The sequence below is a fragment of the Kogia breviceps genome, chromosome 9 (assembly GCF_026419965.1).
Source record: "Kogia breviceps isolate mKogBre1 chromosome 9, mKogBre1 haplotype 1, whole genome shotgun sequence".
Classification (NCBI taxonomy): domain Eukaryota; kingdom Metazoa; phylum Chordata; class Mammalia; order Artiodactyla; family Physeteridae; genus Kogia; species Kogia breviceps.
In genome coordinates, this window is record NC_081318.1 from 3,188,132 (window position 1) to 3,205,980 (window position 17,849).

General features: G+C 47.9%; 1 protein-coding gene across 1 annotated transcript in view; it reads left to right on the top strand.

Annotated features, from left to right (window-relative positions):
* Positions 1-213: 213 nt before the first annotated feature.
* Positions 214-17,849, top strand: part of PAXIP1 (PAX interacting protein 1) — a 54,710-nt gene continuing 37,074 nt past the window's right edge. Inside the window, 5 exon segments of the mRNA XM_067041757.1 lie at positions 214-360; positions 3,043-3,177; positions 7,573-7,616; positions 9,944-10,007; positions 16,807-16,920. Coding sequence (XP_066897858.1) covers positions 280-360; positions 3,043-3,177; positions 7,573-7,616; positions 9,944-10,007; positions 16,807-16,920 — 438 coding nt within the window. The 5' untranslated portion in view covers positions 214-279.

Genomic DNA, 17,849 nt, shown 5'->3' on the forward strand with positions numbered 1-17,849 from the left:
CCGCGGGGCCGGGGGCTGCAGCAGAGGCGCTGGGCGGCGCCGGCCGACCGCCTGTCCCTCGGCTCCCCCTCGGCTGCGGGCGGGATGGTGCGGCCCGCAGGGCTCGCGCGGCTCCCGCGCTTGGGCGGCCCGGCGCGGGCGGGGGCGCCGAGGGCGGGGGAGCAGGGCCGATTCGTAGGGCCGGGCCGGGGCCGCGCGGGCCGCGCCGTTCGGGAGCGGGCCCCGCGGGCGGGCTGGGCGGGGCGGGAGCCGCCGCGGAGCCTTCGGGCCGCCGCGACCATGTCGGACCAGGCGCCTAAAGTTCCCGAGGAGATGTTCAGGGAGGTCAAGTACTACGCGGTGGGCGACATCGACCCACAGGTACCGCGCCGCCCCCGCCCCGCGTCCCCGGCCTGTCCTCGTTCCGGCCGCGGGCGCGCGCCAGGGCGCACAACGTCGGGGCCCCGCCGCCGGTTGCCCGCCGTTGTGGCTGCGCGGAGGCTGGGCCGCCTGGCGCCGAGCAGGCCGGCAGCGGGGCCAGAGGGGAGGGAGGGGAGAGGGAGCTAGTCTGCGGGCCCCGCGGTCGGGGAGGGAGGAAACCCGGGAGGGGTGCTGACCCTTGTAACAGGGGGAGGGGACCTGGGGGCCTGCGGGATCCGCGGCAGTTAGGGAGTGTGTCCGCACGGGGGGAGGGCATTGGGAGGTGGGTCTGCCCTGGAGCTCTGCGCCGATTGTCCCTGTGCCCGCGCGGTGGGGGGCCGGGGTGCTGTCTTGGTGGACGCCTCGCCCGCTTCCCACTCCGCTCCTTTCTGGGCGGAGTTCGGACAGGGCCGCCCTTCCCGCGGCAGCCTCGGCGGTCTGGGCTCCCCCGACGCCCCAGACGGTGGGTCCGAGCGTGGCGGGAGCTTCGGCCGGTGGAGCTGGTAGGGACGTGGGTCCCGGGCTGCTGAGGGGGGACGGCTAGCCGCTCTGGTGTGGCAGCCACCCCAGGTCGCAGGTCTGCGGCTCGGTCATCTCGCGTGCGACCGTGAACCCTCAGTTTACCACCAGCGGATTCGTGTTCCTTGATTTCCCTAATTGGGTGAATTATACAATAATGGAAAAATACCCTGGTAACGCCGTCACTCTAAAACATTTGCTTTTTTTTGTCGTTTGGGCTCATGCCAAATGATATCGGGGCTTTTCCTGAGCTTATTCTAAGTAGAACATGTGTTTGAACTTAAGAATGTTGTTCTTCCATTGTGGGAATGAACCGCAGTTGAGTCTTCAGGTGATTCTTCACACTGTTCTTTTTCCTAAAGTTTATCTTTATAGTTTTATCACCTGGGTGTCTCATTGGCCCTGAGTGCTAAGCTAGGAGACCTGCGGTCTGGGCTTCCTGAGTGGAGATCGATACTTAACAAGTAAAACTTGGGTGGCCTAAAAGGATCTGTGGAAGGCTGGTGGGCCTTGGCCTTCCAGAGGCTTGCCTTTTGGTATCTTAGTAACTAAACTCCCTTGCATCACCGCCTAGGTGGGTCCTTTCTCCGCTGTAACTCTAAGGTATAGAAGCTTGAATTTAAAGGTAAACAGGTGCTGAGCTCAGAGGGCTGAAGTACTTGTAAGGTACGTCTCCTCCCTTCAGGGTTTCCCTTTCTTCACTGTCCACCGTTCTTCCCTTCTCTCATCCCACCCCCTATTTCATTTTAGGACTTTGGCTCTTCAGAGTGACCTGAACCATGTGTTACTTAAAACCTGGAGCAAGCTGCACTGGAACCATGTTTACTGAACTGTGAACCAAGTTTAAGGGCTTAAAAATGTCCTTGCAAACCACTTTGATCTGAAATAGTATATTTTCTAAAAAGTTTAGAGCCAGGATATTCGATTCTCTGAATCTTATAAACGTGGGTTCAGAGTTCACATGCATTGGATGAACATCTAGTTCACTTCCACGTGTGGGGTGCACTCGGCTGCTCTGAGCGGGAAGTGTGCTCCTGGCGTCCGGCTCCTGGCGTCCACCCTCCCCGCAGCCTCCACTGCTGGCCGTGGCTTCCCTTCCCTTCCCGCTCAGGCGTCTCATTCACTCCCAGAGCTTTGCCCCGTCTCTGTAGTGGACTGATGGCTCCACTCAGGTGGGACCCAGGTCTCATTCTCGATGCTCTGGGTGCTTTTCTAGTTCTTAGAGTGGCACCAAAGAAGGCCATGCCCTAAACTGAGACCTTTGTCTTCCCCCACCATCCGCTCTTCGATGTGGTCCTCGGGAGCAGCGCTGTCATTCCCCAGTTTCTCTTACACGTGCCCCTTTCGGTCACCAGATCTTGCTGCTTCGTCTCACATGATTGTCCCTGATGACCTTCCTCCAGTTCACTTACCTGCCTCTTTCACCTGAATTATTGCAGTTGTTTCTTAACAGGCGTCTCGGCTCCAGTCCTGCAGTGTAAGTGCGTTCTTCTTACACTGGCGGTAATCTTTCTGTAAAGTCTGCTCATGCCTCTTCCCTGCTGACCAGCCCGCAGTGTCTCTCCAGGAGACATTCTGTATTTTATTTCAGGAAAAAATACAAAGGTTTCTGCACAGCATCTCTGAAACACAGTCGACGGTCTAATCCACGTTCAGCTGTCCAGCGTGTTGAACGCTGCTCTCTCCACACGATGCACGTGTTTTTGCCTTGCTGACACCTTTAGGTTCTTAAGGGTTCAGCTCCTGTAGCTCCTCTTCCAGAAACGTTTCCATTTATCAGAAACTACCTGTCCCCAAGCCTTTATGTTTGAGACATGGCGTGTCGCGTGCTAGCCCAGTCTCGGCACTTTCGGTGCTGTGCTCACCTTGTCTGTCAGTCCCGTGTTCAAGATGGACCCTGTCTAGAACGTGGGGCACGGGAGCCTCTCTGCTGACCTGTCAGTGGATCAAGATTTGCTGCTTTTTGTTGTCCCCACGTGGGTCATTGCGTATGATTTAGTGCAAGGTTATTAATCCCACGTGGGGAACATGGTGTGTGCTTATTAGAATTTTCACTGTAATAATTTGTATAAATTGAGAATGAAATGCAGCATTTTCCATTTTAATCTGTGTGGTTTTTTAAAGGTTATTCAGCTTCTAAAAGCTGGGAAAGCTAAGGAAGTGTCGTACAATGCACTCGCCTCACACATCATTTCAGAAGACGGGGACAATCCGGAGGTGGGAGAAGCTCGCGAAGTCTTTGATTTGCCTGTAGTCAAGGTTGGTAGTAAATTTAATGAATTCTGTGCGCTTCGTCAAGTACCTTGAAAGCAGTACGTTGACGTTTCAGTGCAGCTCTTCTCACACTCTTTGCTGAGGTGCGGCTCTGGGTGGGAGAGGCTCTTGACATCTGAGGAACCACCCGGCAGAAGGCCCTTTGCGTGAAATCAGGCTTCAGCAAGGTTTCCGCACGTTACAGCTTACACACCTGCTACGGGTGGCCCCGTTTTGTCACCGTCAGGAGGTTGTCTAAGCCAAGGAAACGTGTTGAAGGCCGTGGACGTGCTGTCTTGAAGCAGATGACGTTGGTGAATTCTGCTAAGAAAGTTCATTGATTCCAAGAGGAACTCCTGGAACAGGGCTCCCTTCCATCCCCACTGGCCAGGGGTCCTGATTTCCAGGCAGACAAGTCTAGGGGGGCCCTGCCCTCCCTGGGCTATGCCTCTGCTCTCCGACAAGGGTCACATGACCACTCGTCCCACTGTGCCTCTGGTGGCTCTCTGGTCCCCTGTCCAGCTGGACCTGTGGGTAGTTTATCCTAGAAAGTAGAGTCTCAGCTGGTGGGTGAATTGTTCAGTTTTGTTCATCTGCATACTGCGCCGCTCTGTTATGGCTGCTGGTTGAACTGACTGCTGTTAAATGTGGGTTTTTTAAATTTAAGTCTATAATTTCGATCCTTCCGTTTTTTTCTCATCTTTTACAGTGTATATTTGTTTTAAAATGGTTCTGTTCCACTGCCCTTTTTTTCTCTTTTCCATGCTGTTACATGTGTTATCTTAAGAAAATCAACATGACAGTTATCGTGGCTTAATAACGAGAGAGGTAGGAATTGGGAGAGAGTGCTGCTGAGTCCGGCTGGGCAGCGGGGTTGCCGGCTGGCCGCTGCGAGTCCTGAACGTCACCAGCGTCCAGGGTCTGAAATGCTGCCCTGCAGGCTTAGAAGCCTCACTTTGGAGCATAAGCCTGAAAGCAGATCTGTCTCACAAGGAGGGTCTCATGAGCGTGCTGTGTAAGTTGGGATGACTGTTAACTTGGCGGCGGTGAGGACGGTGGTCATGTTTCTGGCTGGATGCTTGTTTCCGCCTGGCCAGCGGGCTTACTCCGCCCGAGCCTTTGTGAAGCCTGACAGCAGGTTTCCTGCCGGCTTCACCTGCTGCCGCCTTGTAGGAGGGGTGGACCTGCCACGGACACTAGGCTGTGGACCCCAGCACCGGTTCCCTGGGGCCCTGTTTCGGCCTGTGGTCTGCTTCCGCTCTTTCTTGGCTTGAGGGACTATATCTCATCCCTTCCCTTGTTTTTCCCCTTAGACAGTAGCCTGGAGCCTATTATCAAAGTGACTTCACATGTGTTGTGTGGATTTCCTAGTGCACCTTGAAAGGGCAGCCTGTTAACACGTTTGGGGTGCCCAGTCAGCTTCCGCAGACCACTTACTGCAGTGCTTCTTAAGTCCAGCGACCCCTCAAGCCCCTTTTTGTAGCAAATATTTTGTAGTACCCCCTTTGTTATCCTGAAATGAAATTCTTAGGTACAGTAACCTCACATAACTTGAATATGTAGTTGTATTTATATATAAATTGCCCAAACTGCAATGTAAAAAGGAGGAAAAAAGGAAAACAGATAACAAAGTCTGCATTTCATTGTGTAAATACCCTGGAGGATGGGGTGTAGAATCACCGTGGACCTGATCCTCTGTCCTGCAGATGCAGGTGCCAGCTGTGAGGTGACGGTGCAAAACGGTGACCCATCCTTGCTAAAATTCTGGGCTAAACAGCGCTGTCTCCTTCATTTTACGCTGAAGTTGTATTCCCAGGGAAGTCTGTTTGTAATACGGCTGCATAAAAGCAGCCATCACCCAGCTCCTGCCGTGATCACCGTTCTCCCAGTCTAGCTGAATATATCCCCATCCGACTTCTCCCTTTGGCTGTAGTATTTTAAAACGACTCCCAGGCATCCTACTCTTTGATCTCTTTCAGCATTCCTGCCTGCTTTTAATTTGTGGCAGCACCTATACTGTCCAGCGACTGCAGTGTTGCATTACAGGATGGTAGAATTTTCCAGAACCCATCCAGCAGTTTGCGCTCATTCCAAGATAGTGCTGGTAGACCCTCGAGTTCTGGTGTGAACCTAGTAAGTTTCCTACGGGGGGCTGCTGTTGGTAGTGCGGTCTGTGTCCAGCCGAAGGCGGAGGCCTGGTTCTCTAAGTGCATATCCCTTGGCCTTTACCTTAATGTTAAATTTGACAAGTACTTTAAAAATTTAGGCATCCTTTTGCCCAGGGACAGTTTATCTTTCTCATATTTGAATTTTATGGGTGTTTAAAACTTGCTTCTTTCGGCACCAAGATTTTTAAAATAATCTCTTTTGATGGAAATATTTTCCTCAGTGGCCTTGGGGCCTCTTAATTATGTTGACTTTCAGCAGTGAATTATTTTAATATATTATTATCTGCCTTTGGGATAATAGTTCCTTATTACTGTGCTTTTCTAGTTCTCCGTTTCTGCTTTATTGTCATTAGCGTGTCCTCCTTAGCTGCGTTATCTTATCTAGACTTACCTGGATGAGGGCCGCAGAGAGTCTGTTCCGCTTTACTGCCGCCAGCCCCGCAGTCTGTAACCGGGACGCGCGTACTCGCTGCTCCCCGGTCCCCAGGGACCGCTTCCTAGGGTGAATGCTGCTTGCCGAGTCATAAGGGCTGCCTGTCCGGAGTGTGAGCTCCTCCGGTCGTGGGCGCTTCCCTTCCACTGGACGCGGGAGGAGCCGTGCCCACACCATCCGAGTCGTACTGCAGTGCGTTGACCTAGGCTCTGAGAATCCTGCTGACATGAGACAAAGGGGTGGCCGGGAAAACTGGCCTCAGGCAAGCCACCCTGGTGCTCCCACGCCTCCGGGGAACGGCGGAGGGCTCTGGCATCACTGCTGGGAATGAGGCTCGGCCCACGCGAGGGTGTCCTGAATGCAGGAGGAGTGGTGGCCAGTTCCCTCCCGTCCAGCTGGAGCCGCCCCAGGACTGCGAGAAGCGAACAGCCCCTGGAGGCACTGAACTTGGAGACGTTGCACGCTCCCTTCCAGCTTGGTGGCTTCATCCACTCAGTTAGTTACACACTTGGCAGGATTATCCAGTCATCATGAAGTGATTCTCCTAAGTAGAGCCAGTCTTTGTTTTATAAAATGTGTAATATTTCTATGCTCTTTCACAGACGTTACACTTACTTATAAACTTACGCTGAGACATTGTTGATGTTACCTGAAAAATGAGGAGGGGGTACTTTGATTTCTGAAGTTCTTTCAAGGTGTATATGATGCATGAGAAATGGGTGTGTATGTATGTTTCAGGTGGCTGAAGCTTCTGGAAGTCAGCTGGCTAAATGGGTTATTACTGTATTTTTTACATAGTAATTCTGTGAGGCAGAGCTGTCAATATAATGATTAAATGTAATTTTCAAAATTCAACATAGAAATAATATAATTTTTCAAAAAAGTAAATTATCCAAAAAGGTAGTAATTAGTTTAAGGTTTTATAATCTGAGTTTGCAATTCATAAAAAGATTACTAGACAGTTAGAAATTCTTTCTGTGATTTACAAACATTGTATTTACTTGGCTTCACTGAAAAAAACTCACGAATTCATACTTGACTGGATTCAGGACTCCAGAAGGAAACGTAGGGAGGCTGTCTGTACCTCAGATGGTGGTAGGGAGGGCTATCAGTTCCCCGTCCCCCCAGTTGTGAGGACAGAGTTTCTAGCCAGCCTAGAGGCTTAAGCAGTAGAAAGTGTGTAAACCTAGAATTTAAATTTCCAGGGGCTTCCCTGGTGGCGCAGTGGTTAAGAATCCTCCTGCCAATGCAGGGGACACGGGTTTGAGCCGTGGTCTGGGAAGATCCCACATGCCGCGGAGCAGCTAAGCCCGTGCGCCACAACTGCTGAGCCTGCGCCCTAGAGCCCACGAGCCACAAGTACTGAAGCCCACGTGCTGCAACTACTCAAGCCCGCACTCGTAGAGCCCGTGCTCTGCAATGAGAGAAGCCACCCACCACAATGAGAAGCCCGTGCTGCAACGAAGAGGAGTAGCCCCTGCTCGCTGCAACTGGAGAAAGCCCGCGTGCAGCAACGGAGACCCAGTGCAGCCAAAAATAAATAAATAAATTTCTGTACATAATAATTTTTTAAGATCTGGTAGTGTTTCATTCTATAATTGGGCTTTTCACCTTGGGCACTAATAACTAATGTTCCACTTTGATGTTTCTGCCACTTGAGTACTCGCGATTGTAATCTGGATGCTGCGTAGTCTGTTGTAACAGAGCCTTTAATCTCTAGGAGCAGCACTAGTGACAGGACGACATTTTGAATTTGAACTGGAACCGAGTTTTGATTTGTGTTAATGTTTTCTTTTTCAGCCTTCTTGGGTGATTCTGTCCGTTCAGTGTGGAGCTCTTCTGCCGTATCCTTTTTGGGGAAGGGGGGAGGGAAAGGATGGGTTTGATGCTGAAGTAGTGTAGAGTCATCACTTACTGAACTGACTCATTAGTCAGGGGAGGTGGTGTTGTGTTCACTCTATCCCTGCTCTTTCCATTCTGTATCCAGTTGTATGTACCTGATCCTTGTTATTACCCCTGAGGGGCTGGGGCGGGGTGGGGGGACCAGCTGTGTGGAGACAGCTCTAGGCTGGGACCCAAGGCCCAAGTTCTGGTTCTTCTGCGACTTGGCTTTAGGATCTCGGCTGGTCTGGACCTCAGTTCTGTGATCTCTGAAACAGGTGGTTTTTGTGGTGTCTAGTTAGATGGACTATTTCTAAAAATCTAAGTCTGTGTGAACCAAATGATGACTTGTTTGAAGAATAAATTGGAAAAGAGAACATCAGGACATTTTTAGTTTTACATCGTGCACTGTTATTCTTTTTAATTATATTGGTTTAATTCAGAACCCATGTTGATCACCTGCTGTGGGCCTGGTTCTGAAACAGAGCGGTCGACAGGGCCTCATTCCTGCCCCCAAGGAGCTGCCCCGCACTACGTGTTGGTTCCTTCAGCGTTTCCTGAGTGTGGCCCTGGAACCACCCAGCCCCCACACACTGACACACACACAGCGTGCTGGAAGCAGGAGTGAGCCCTCTGCGGCCCGCTGCTCTGTGTCCTGGGCCTCACAGCCCTTGTCTTCACCCTGGAAGTGTGAAGCTTCCCTGCAGGGTCGTTGCAAGCATAATCTGATTTTGGAGATCGCTTCTGCTAAGGTACCTGATGCGGTGCGGTCATGATGTTCTAGCGTTAGACCCGGGCAGAGGTGATGTTATTTGCCGGGTTGTGCGGCTCTGCCAGGCATTTATTACTGAATCTTCCTGTATTAAATATTTACAGGAGACCTCAAATAAACAGAGAAGTGCCTCCTCCTAAATAGTGCTCAGAGGATGTGCAGAACTTTCAGCAGCTCCAGCTCAACTCTAAGATTTCTCCTCCACAGTCTAGTTAAAGGAAATAGGTTTCTGGTTTGTTTTTGGCTTTGGTTTTTCAGGAGTTTGAGTTCTGTTTGTTTGTTTTCTTTACAAGCACAGGTGAAAGAAGACTGGGAGTGGAAGGGGTGTTTTTGAGGATAAGAGGCTCGTTTTTTCCTGGCCTGGATCGTGTACTCGCTACACAAGGATTTCCTGAGAAGTTGTCATTTTGTTTGAGCTCTTACTGCCTCTCCCAAAGAAGGTTAAAGGAACAGGAAGAGAACTCCTGAGACTTGGTTAGGCAGCACACTCTTATTTAGCCTTTGTTCATGTTTCCCCAAGTCTTTGGAAGTAGACAATCCCTGAAAGAAGGTAGGAGAATGGAAACAGAGCTTGGAAGATGGGGCTGAAGGCGTGATGCTGGGGTCTGAAGAGCTCAGGGCAGCCAGGCAGGCCCGAATCTCTGTGAGGTTCTCTCAGACCTGTGTAGGAGGCTTCCAAACTGCAATAACATTTTCAGTCTGATCTTTTCTCCTAATTCACCTCCTATCTCAGGAGGTGTACTTTTCTCCTGGAGGGAAAAAGAAGTAATACTTTAACCCATTAGAATTCTAGACACTCCAGATTCTTTAAAAAGTCACGTTTGCTTTGAATAGACAGACCGTAAAGTACAGGCACCTAGAGGTCATGTCTGCTTATGGAGAGCCCTGTGCCCAGTGTCTGCACTCTGCAAGCTCTCAGAAAACGTGTTGAATGAATTAGAAAGCCAGAGCTTTAGAATTGGGAAGAATCTTGGGAGTTATATGTCCTGACTTTTGTTTTAACAAAGGGAAAACTGAATCTCGGGCTTGTCTTGCCCAAATTCAGAGAGTTCGTGATGGTAATAAAACTAGAAGTCAAGTTCTTTTATGGAAGAGTCTGCTGTGTGACAGAAGTAATCATGTTAAAGTAAACTTAAGACCTTCAATTTGCTTTTAAAATAATCACTATGCCATATGTGGTTGTGTACATGTATAGGCATGTGTGTTTGTATATGTATATATAGTTAGATGTTTTTTCCATGAGTACGTTACGCCCATTTTATTGATGATATAAGTGGAGAGATTGGATTTGAAAATGCACTTTATGGAAAACCTCTTAATTCTTTCTGTGCTGTCAACTTCTCTTTTCCAGTCTGCCCTGCACTCTTCTTTGGTCAACTTAAGTCTGTCTCTTTCCTAAATGGACGGAAGGGGAAGCAGAGGGTGGGCAGTGTCCAAACGGGCCAGTAGGAAATGTCTCTTAGTGAAACAGCTTTGCACTAATCTCATCTCATTGGAATCTTAATAACTGTAAAACAGAGTAAATGGCTTTTCTCCAGAGTCATGTCAGATTTTCTTTGGAATCACTGCCTGCCTCTCTCAGGTAAGCATAGTACAGTTAGTCTCGTGTTATTTACACATAACGGTTCTGAGTTTTTATATGATTGGATTTATGATGTATTTGTAAACCAGTGTTATTTACTAAACTGCATATTCAGTATGACCTTATGACACACTTTAAATGATTTAAATATTCATACTTAGTCTTAAGATATAGAGCTTTAATGGGTGAAAGTGGTCTTTCTAAAGGATTACAAAGATTTAAAACTTGAATATGAAAACATAGTAAAAATGAAATTAAACGATGACAAGGAAAATTCACTCAGAAATAAAGGCAGAGAATTTTATTAATAAGGGGTTCATGCAGATCAATAAAAGAACAAAATAAGACCTCAGTAAATAAGGCAGAAAAATGAATTTACAACTTTTTATAAAGAGGAATTACAAATAAGTATAACAAAACATTTGATACACTTTATAAACAAAGACGTGAGCTTTTTAATAGCACTGAGATAAGATTTTCTGCTTATCAAATTTGTAACAGTATATTCGGTGCTGGCGGAGCTATATACAAGCTTCCCCTCCCCTGGCAGGAGTGCAGTTCAGTGCAGCGGTTTTCTAGAAAAGTTGAGCCAGGTCAGAACCATAAAATAGGCTTTCTGCTTCCCCTGCAGTTCTCTTGTGTTTAGGAGTTTATCCCAGATTTTGATAGAAATGAGGGCAGCTTGATGCGCAGCTTCATTTATGAGGGTAAATTTGGAAACAGTCAGATGATCCACGATTTGGAAATGTTTAAGAAACCTGTTCTGTACACTTACATACTAATCTAGCTATGTAGCCAGTTGTGAATTTTGTTTTATGAATATATCTAAAGACATGGGGAATGTCTCAACTGGGGAAAAAGCAGGATATAACATAGTTATGTACAGTATTACATCAACTAAGTATAATATATAAGAAATATCTGTAAGAGGGACCAAAATGTTAATGGCAATGAATTCCGGGTAGTGTGAGAAAGTGAATGTTCAATATTCTTTTATGGTATTCTGTCCTCTCCACCCCCTAGGTAAAAAACCCTCAAACTGTAAACAATTATGAAAAATCAAGTTGGTGTTGTTTAAACTCACTTTTTAGATTACGTGGAACAATTAGTAGCCTTCGGGCAGGAAAAAGCACAGGTTAGAGGGCTCCCATTTTCTCTGGCCTCATAGGCCTCAGCCCTGTCTGTAGTTCTGAAGGTGGTAGTTTTGAGAAGGCATTTACTCTTCCATCTCTTTGGAAGCCTTTGAGAAAGGGGTGTATCACGGATATTCGGTGAGACGAAAAGGAATTTGATTATAATCTTGCCTTTTTCTTACACCTTTGTCGTAGAGGATTATGGAACCAGGTAATATTAGTTTAATATTGTTAGATTATCGGCCAGACTCAGCTTTTCATACAAACAGTATCACCATGATCCCTTCTCTGTCCAAGCAATAAGTAAAATTAATTTTGTTACTGTGTTTTTATGTCTCTTGTAAATTCTGAAAGTTCTTTAAAATTATAAAGTCCGCTCTTTTTGTTTTTGCTACATTGATTTAATAGAGATCCTTGAAAAGTTGGCCTTTTTCCCCTTAAGAACCAGAATTTTGTTGGTATTTGTATTTTTCAGCACTTTTCACCTCTTTGCTATAAATGTATATTTACATGATGATGATCTTTAAAGTTGGCTAAAATGAAAATCTTCTCATGATGGGTACTGTGGTTACATGTAATTTTTATTGTTTATACTCCTCTGTATGTTCCAAATGTATAATAAATATCAGAAACGTTTTTAAAATGAAAATATTTTATTACTCCTTATGCATAAACACAATGTACTGTGGCTAAAATGTAAATTTTGCATTTAATTATATTTGTATTGATTGGATTTCTGGGTTCATGATTCAGAGCCCGCTATCCAGAGAGGAAGAGGCCGGGGCAGGGAGTCCTGTGGGTGTTTTCTGGGATCAAGGTCATAGTGACGTGGTACTTAGCGGACCTGACTTGGGAAATATAAAAGAACATCAAGAGCATGTGAATTTAAAACAGGATTTAAAATTAGGGGTTAGACATGTTTAAATATTAACTATGAGTTTAGCACTGAAGAACCTGTTAGCCTTAGAGAGAAATAGAACCAAGATTACATTGTTCTGGCATATGTAATAGGTTATTACGCAGTACACTTAACATCTACGGTTTTGGTACACATGCAGGATGTGCTAAATCAGGGGCACGGGTGTTGGGGTGTGAGTTTAGAGAAGGTGGCGCTGGTGTAGACTGTGGGATCAGGAAAGCCTTGGTGGAGGCGGCCAGGTGTGAGGGGCCTGAAACGGCGGGCAGGTCTACCGCGGAGCCGGGTGGGGGCACAGGCTCGTGCGAGGGGACCGGCCTCAGAGCAGGCCACGTGGCTGGGCAGAGAGGAGAAGAACAAACGCGCAGGCAGGCGGGCCGAGAACACAGGAAACTCGATAAAGTAGCCGCCCGCTGTTTCACTCTTCTTAAGTATTCAGTCTCGGATTGCAAACGCAGACGTTTACATTAGAACATTTGAAAAACACAGGAAAAAAGCAAACAAATTAAAATGACTTGCAATCTTGTAGGTGGACCTGGTCTGGGAGCTCTAAGCAGGACAGAGGGCAGGGTAAGGATGGGAATGTGGACAGGAGGGACAGTCACAGTCTTTAGACTTGAGGTGAGGATTTGGACTCAGGTTAGCGCCGTGGAGAAGACGATGGCGTGGATCTGAGGAGCGGATGGGACTCGGAAGGTCTTGGTGGCTTGGGGATGCCGTGCAAAGAGAGGAGCCGATGCTCACGGTGGGCCTCTGCGCGCAGGGCCTGTGGTGCGTGCTCCACGGGAGGCCACCAGTCAGGTGACTTCCTTTTCCAAATTAGGAACATTGCCGGACATGGGAAACAGAGAGGACCCTGACTTCTGAGGGAGGATGAGGAAGTTGCATTGAAGCCCCTCACTGTCTGAGTGTCGGGCCTGGGAGATACAGCGTCAGGGGCTGAGAGCTCCTGCTTCGTTGCAGAGGGGCTAGAGAGCGGAGCAGATAGGAATAGAGCCTTGCGTAACGTGGGGTTAGGGAGATTTGGGGAGAAAGGGGGCTTGGAAGTAGACAGAGGTGGTGCCGGAGGAGGGGTGTTATGCTTAGGGACCGAGAATGAAGTCAAAGTCAGGCATAGTCGTTGGTTTTATTGTGGGGACAGAGCAGGGCCCCAGGGAGCAGTGCGGAGCGACACTTGGTGGCGCTCGGCACTGCTCGGTGACCCGGGAGTGGGAAGACGGCAGCGCGGGACTCTGTGGCTGGCACACAGGCTTAGGGGTCTAGGTAGACCTCGGGTTCCGGGCTGAGGAGCTACAGGTGAGGTCAGTGGAGGAGGAGAACGGGGACCCCGTGAAGGAAGTGGGGGGCGCGCGGGCGCCTGGGAAGCAGCCCGGCTGCAGGTGTTTCTCTGGGCGGGGAGCGGCTGGGGCTGGAGTGGACCAAGGCGGACGCAGCAAGCGCTCTGGCAGAATTTTAGGGCCTTTAAAGCACATTCGTCAGGAGCAACAGTCAGAGTCGGTATGCTCTTTATGGGTCAGTGACTGCACTTACTCTCACGGTTCGCCACTCGTGATGGTGAAAAGAAAGCTCTGCTTTATTTGAGTAAAGATCATTCAGCTAAGACTGGGGAAGGCTTTACTTGATACTAGTTCATACGAAGAAGCCCTGGTTCAGAAAAGTGCACTGGGGACACTAGTATTTTGTCGTTGCTAAAAAATGTGAATTCAGTTGTGAGACATACTAACAAATGTATGTTCAGTGTGCAGCTAAAGGACTTCGATTCACCAAATACGTGAGGATGCTTTGTGACAGGAACAACGCCCAGGGGTGCAGATAAAGGAGGATACGGGCCCCCCCCCTCGGGTGAGGGCACAGTCTAGAAGGGGAATGTCACATGCGTGGAGCTGGAGTGGGTGCAAGGTGTGGGAGCGTACCAGGAGGGGCGGTCACGACAGTTAGCCCACGCCCGGTAGCCTCTGGAACACCTGCACACGCACACGTGCACACGGCAGGCAGGCAGGGCTCCAGCGCTGTGAAAGGACTGTTTGCTTGGCGGTTCTCAGTGACCTTCTGTCTTTTCCCGTCAGGGTGTTGATACAAGCTGGAGCTCTTTGTTGGAGTCTTCCAGAGCTCTCCAGGGAGAGGTAGGGAAGGGAGCTTGTGCCAGCAGAAGTTGGGAAGCACAGACACCACCTGCCTTCTTCTGAGCCGGTATTGATGCAGGCTGAGGCCTCTGTTGTAATGTGCTGGGTAGGTCGCGGGGACAGGTCACGAGTGTGATGGAGAGCCTAGCCAGGGTCCTCATTTAAATCTGGAAGACTAAAAAGATCAAAGCCCTTTCCATTCTGTATCTCAATCAACAAATATTTCTTGACTGCCTCCCCATGTGCCTGGCACTGTACTAGGTCCTATCGAAGGTCCCAAAGTGGAGGACGTGATTCTCACCTAAGTCTCTAGGCTCCAGTCAGTAGGATGGTAGCTCGTAAGCAAGACGGGACGAGGAAGAGCTTGTGGAGCTGCAGGCCGGGAGACCTGGGGAAGGAGAGCACCCCTGGGGTATAGAGGGAAGCCCTTCCTCCAGAGGGGCGCGGGGGGAGGTGTAACCTCTGCTCGGGACAGAGGTGCGCATTCCGAAGGGGCAGCTGCTGTGGGAGTGCAGAGGCCGTGGGCGCTGAGCTGGGGCCAGGGGCGGGGCACAGAGGTAGGGAGAGCAGCTCGGGTGAGGCCGCAGGCCAGGGTGCAGGTGTGGCAGTGGCTGGGAGCAGGACCAGGGCTGAGGCACCCACAGATCAGGAGGGCCCGAGACACCGCCTGGAAACTTCCAGATCTTAGCCATAGGGGGCTGAGGAGACATCCAGGCTTTCTTAGCTGAGACCATAGACTTGTAGTTTAGGAAGATTACTTTTTAAAAAAAGGAAAAGCACTTTTCCCCAGTTCTAAAATTAATGCTCTTGAAAATTTGGAAAATACAGAAAAGTATAAAAATTAAAATTAAAATGCCCCCATAATCCTGTCACCACTAGGTAACTGTCATTAACATTTTGATGTGGAAAGAGCATTCTTAATTATGCTGATACAGATTCATTGAATGAGCTGGTACGCACGTTCAGTCATTTAACCCAAACATGCCGATGAAGAGTCCGATTTTCAGAGGTTTTCCGAGTTGCTCTTCGCTGGAGTTTGGAGGCCCTGTGTCCGTTCCAGGCCCTCCCTTCTTCCCGGCGTGGTGTCCTTTCCACAGCAACTTCCTGTGCCCTGTTGAGACCCGGGCCAGGATGCAGGCCAGCAGGGTACAGGACTAGAGTTACTGCAGTCAGTGAAATGAAAATAATACCTAACTGATGGGTGGCCAGTCTTTGTGGTAAAGGCATATCTGGATTATGGGTTTTCTTTCATTTTAAATAAAGATTATATAATGATTCATTAGAGTAATCTGTATTACCGTGTAATTAAATCTCACCTCCAGAGGCTGCAGGATATAAATGTTTCTGTGAAAGTCTCTAAGAAAAATAACATCTTCTGATCCAGTGTCCTGAAATGTGACACTGACTTAACTAAACTAAAGAGAGAGAAAATAATGATTTTAAGCTGATTTTATAAAATTAACGTGTTCTTGTTAGTATTCACGGAGTAGTGTGGAATGCAAAATAATTTCTAGGAACATCTGTGAAATGGATGAGAGTAGCTACAGAGCGTTAGATTTTTGGCCGGCTGAATGGCAGTTAACAAGGAAAAAACATGCTATTTGTCAACACTTTAAAAAAATTAACTTGAGACAAAGTTCAGAAGTCTTAACCATAATTCACAATTTATAATAAGTTACCTAGAAAAAAAATTGACTTAGAGGATTATCTTAGGATTAACACATTTATTTTTCTTAAATGTTTCTTTTGTCTTTGAGAGGCTAAAATTTATTTTTTAGTAATCACATTTGGTAGTAACCGCCCTTAGAGAAGCAGTCTAGAGCAGTGGGAAAATACAGCTTGGAGCCGGGTCTGGGTTTCCAGTTACTAGCTGTCATTTCTGTGAAGTGTGCACCCCACCACCGGGTCATGGGGACTAGGGGTGCACGCGGAGCCCTTGGCACAGTTCCTGGCACATAGGAGGCAGGCAATAAATGGTAGCTGGTCGGTTGTTGTAGTGAAACCTGTTGTACCACGTGAGCCGTTACATCTGGAGTCTCCACTTCATTGCTCAGCAAGCATAAGACTTGTTCCTTTTATGCTTGCCTTATTTTCTGTGTGTTTGATACTTACGTTTTCCCCTGAGCTTACGTACCACTGTATTTTTGCCTTTTATTTTATCCATTTCATAATTAGTATCTATTTGTTATCCATTAATTATTAAGGAATTCTTTAAAAATGATTTTGATACTATTGTATTTAAACATTTAAAAAAATGGCACAGGTGGAAGGTGGAGTGGTGAACTAGTTCCTTTTCCTGTCATTTTTGTTACAGAACGAAATAATCCTCCATTCAATCTCTGGAGTGTGACTATCAGTATTTTTCCATCTACTCGGTGACAAGGCAAAAAAAGTGACGATTATAAAACTTAACGATAGGAGTAAAAGTTTCTATTATAACAAGCAAATAGCTAGAAGCTCATCTGTTTTTCCCACTAATACCCTTAGGTTAATTTCATTCAGTAAGGGAGAAAGTAGATGAAGCAAAATTGTTATGATGTCGCAGTGTATTTTAATCATCAAGTGAGCAAGTAGGTAAGCAGAGGTGGAGCCGCCTGATGAAAGCTTGCCTTCTGGTTCCTGCCCAGGTGTCCCCTGAGGACAGAAGCGCCCTGTGGGCTATGCTCACCTTCCATGGCGGGGGCTGCCAGCTGACTCTTGACAAGAAGTGCACGCACCTGGTTGTTCCAGAACCAAAGGGGGTAAGCGTCCCCATGTACGTTCTCCTTTTGAATGTCATTTAAGTATTCCCAGTAATCAGGTAGCTTCTTTGAACTTCGTTTAAATTAGCTGGATTTCTTTTTACAAAAGCTGATAACGTTAGCTTATATTATTTATACACAGCTTCATTCCACAAAGTATGTGAGATGATTATAAATTTTGTTTTGAGCCAGCTATGACTTTTAAAGACAGAGAAATTTGGGTTTATTTCATGTTGAAAATAGGACAGTTTTTTGAATCTCTAAGAGTTTCCTTTCACGTCCACTGAAACTTCAGTTCATTTTTGTGAAAATACGTATTAGTCCTCTTGACAATTTTTTAAAAGGCTTGTACTGAGGATAATTATAAGCATGCATTTGGTGAAGTTCTCAGTGTACTGTCCTTCTTAATAATCTGGAATATTTAACACTGCATTTATCTCCTTAAGCACGGGGCTCTTCTCTCTAAGCGCTGGAGGGCCGTAGGGCTTTGGGGTCCCAGGTCACCAGCATCAGCCTCCCAGCACTTGTTAGAACCGCAGTCTGTCCAGCCCGCCCCAGACCCAGTAAATCAGAACCTGCCAGGGAAGGGGGGGCCCGGGGAGCCTGAGGCACATGAAGTTGGAGAACGACCGTTGTGTGGAAATCAAGCTTTTTTCCTTCCGTGAACAATTATTTATAAGTTCGAGAGTTAAGTCTGTTTGTGGTAGGAAAGTCTTTTGACCAGCTAATGTTTCCACATGTCAGCCATTACCTCCTTTTTTTGTTGCCTTCAGTCTGAGTCAACGCTGTGCATGTCTCACCCGAGTGCACTGACTCACGGGAGGGGTGGGAGGCATGTGGCTGGGCCTGGGCGAGGGGGGCGTGGAAGGCTGACACCCCCCCGCGGAGAGGGTCCCTTTCTAGGGCGTCTTCGAAGCAGCGGTAGCCCC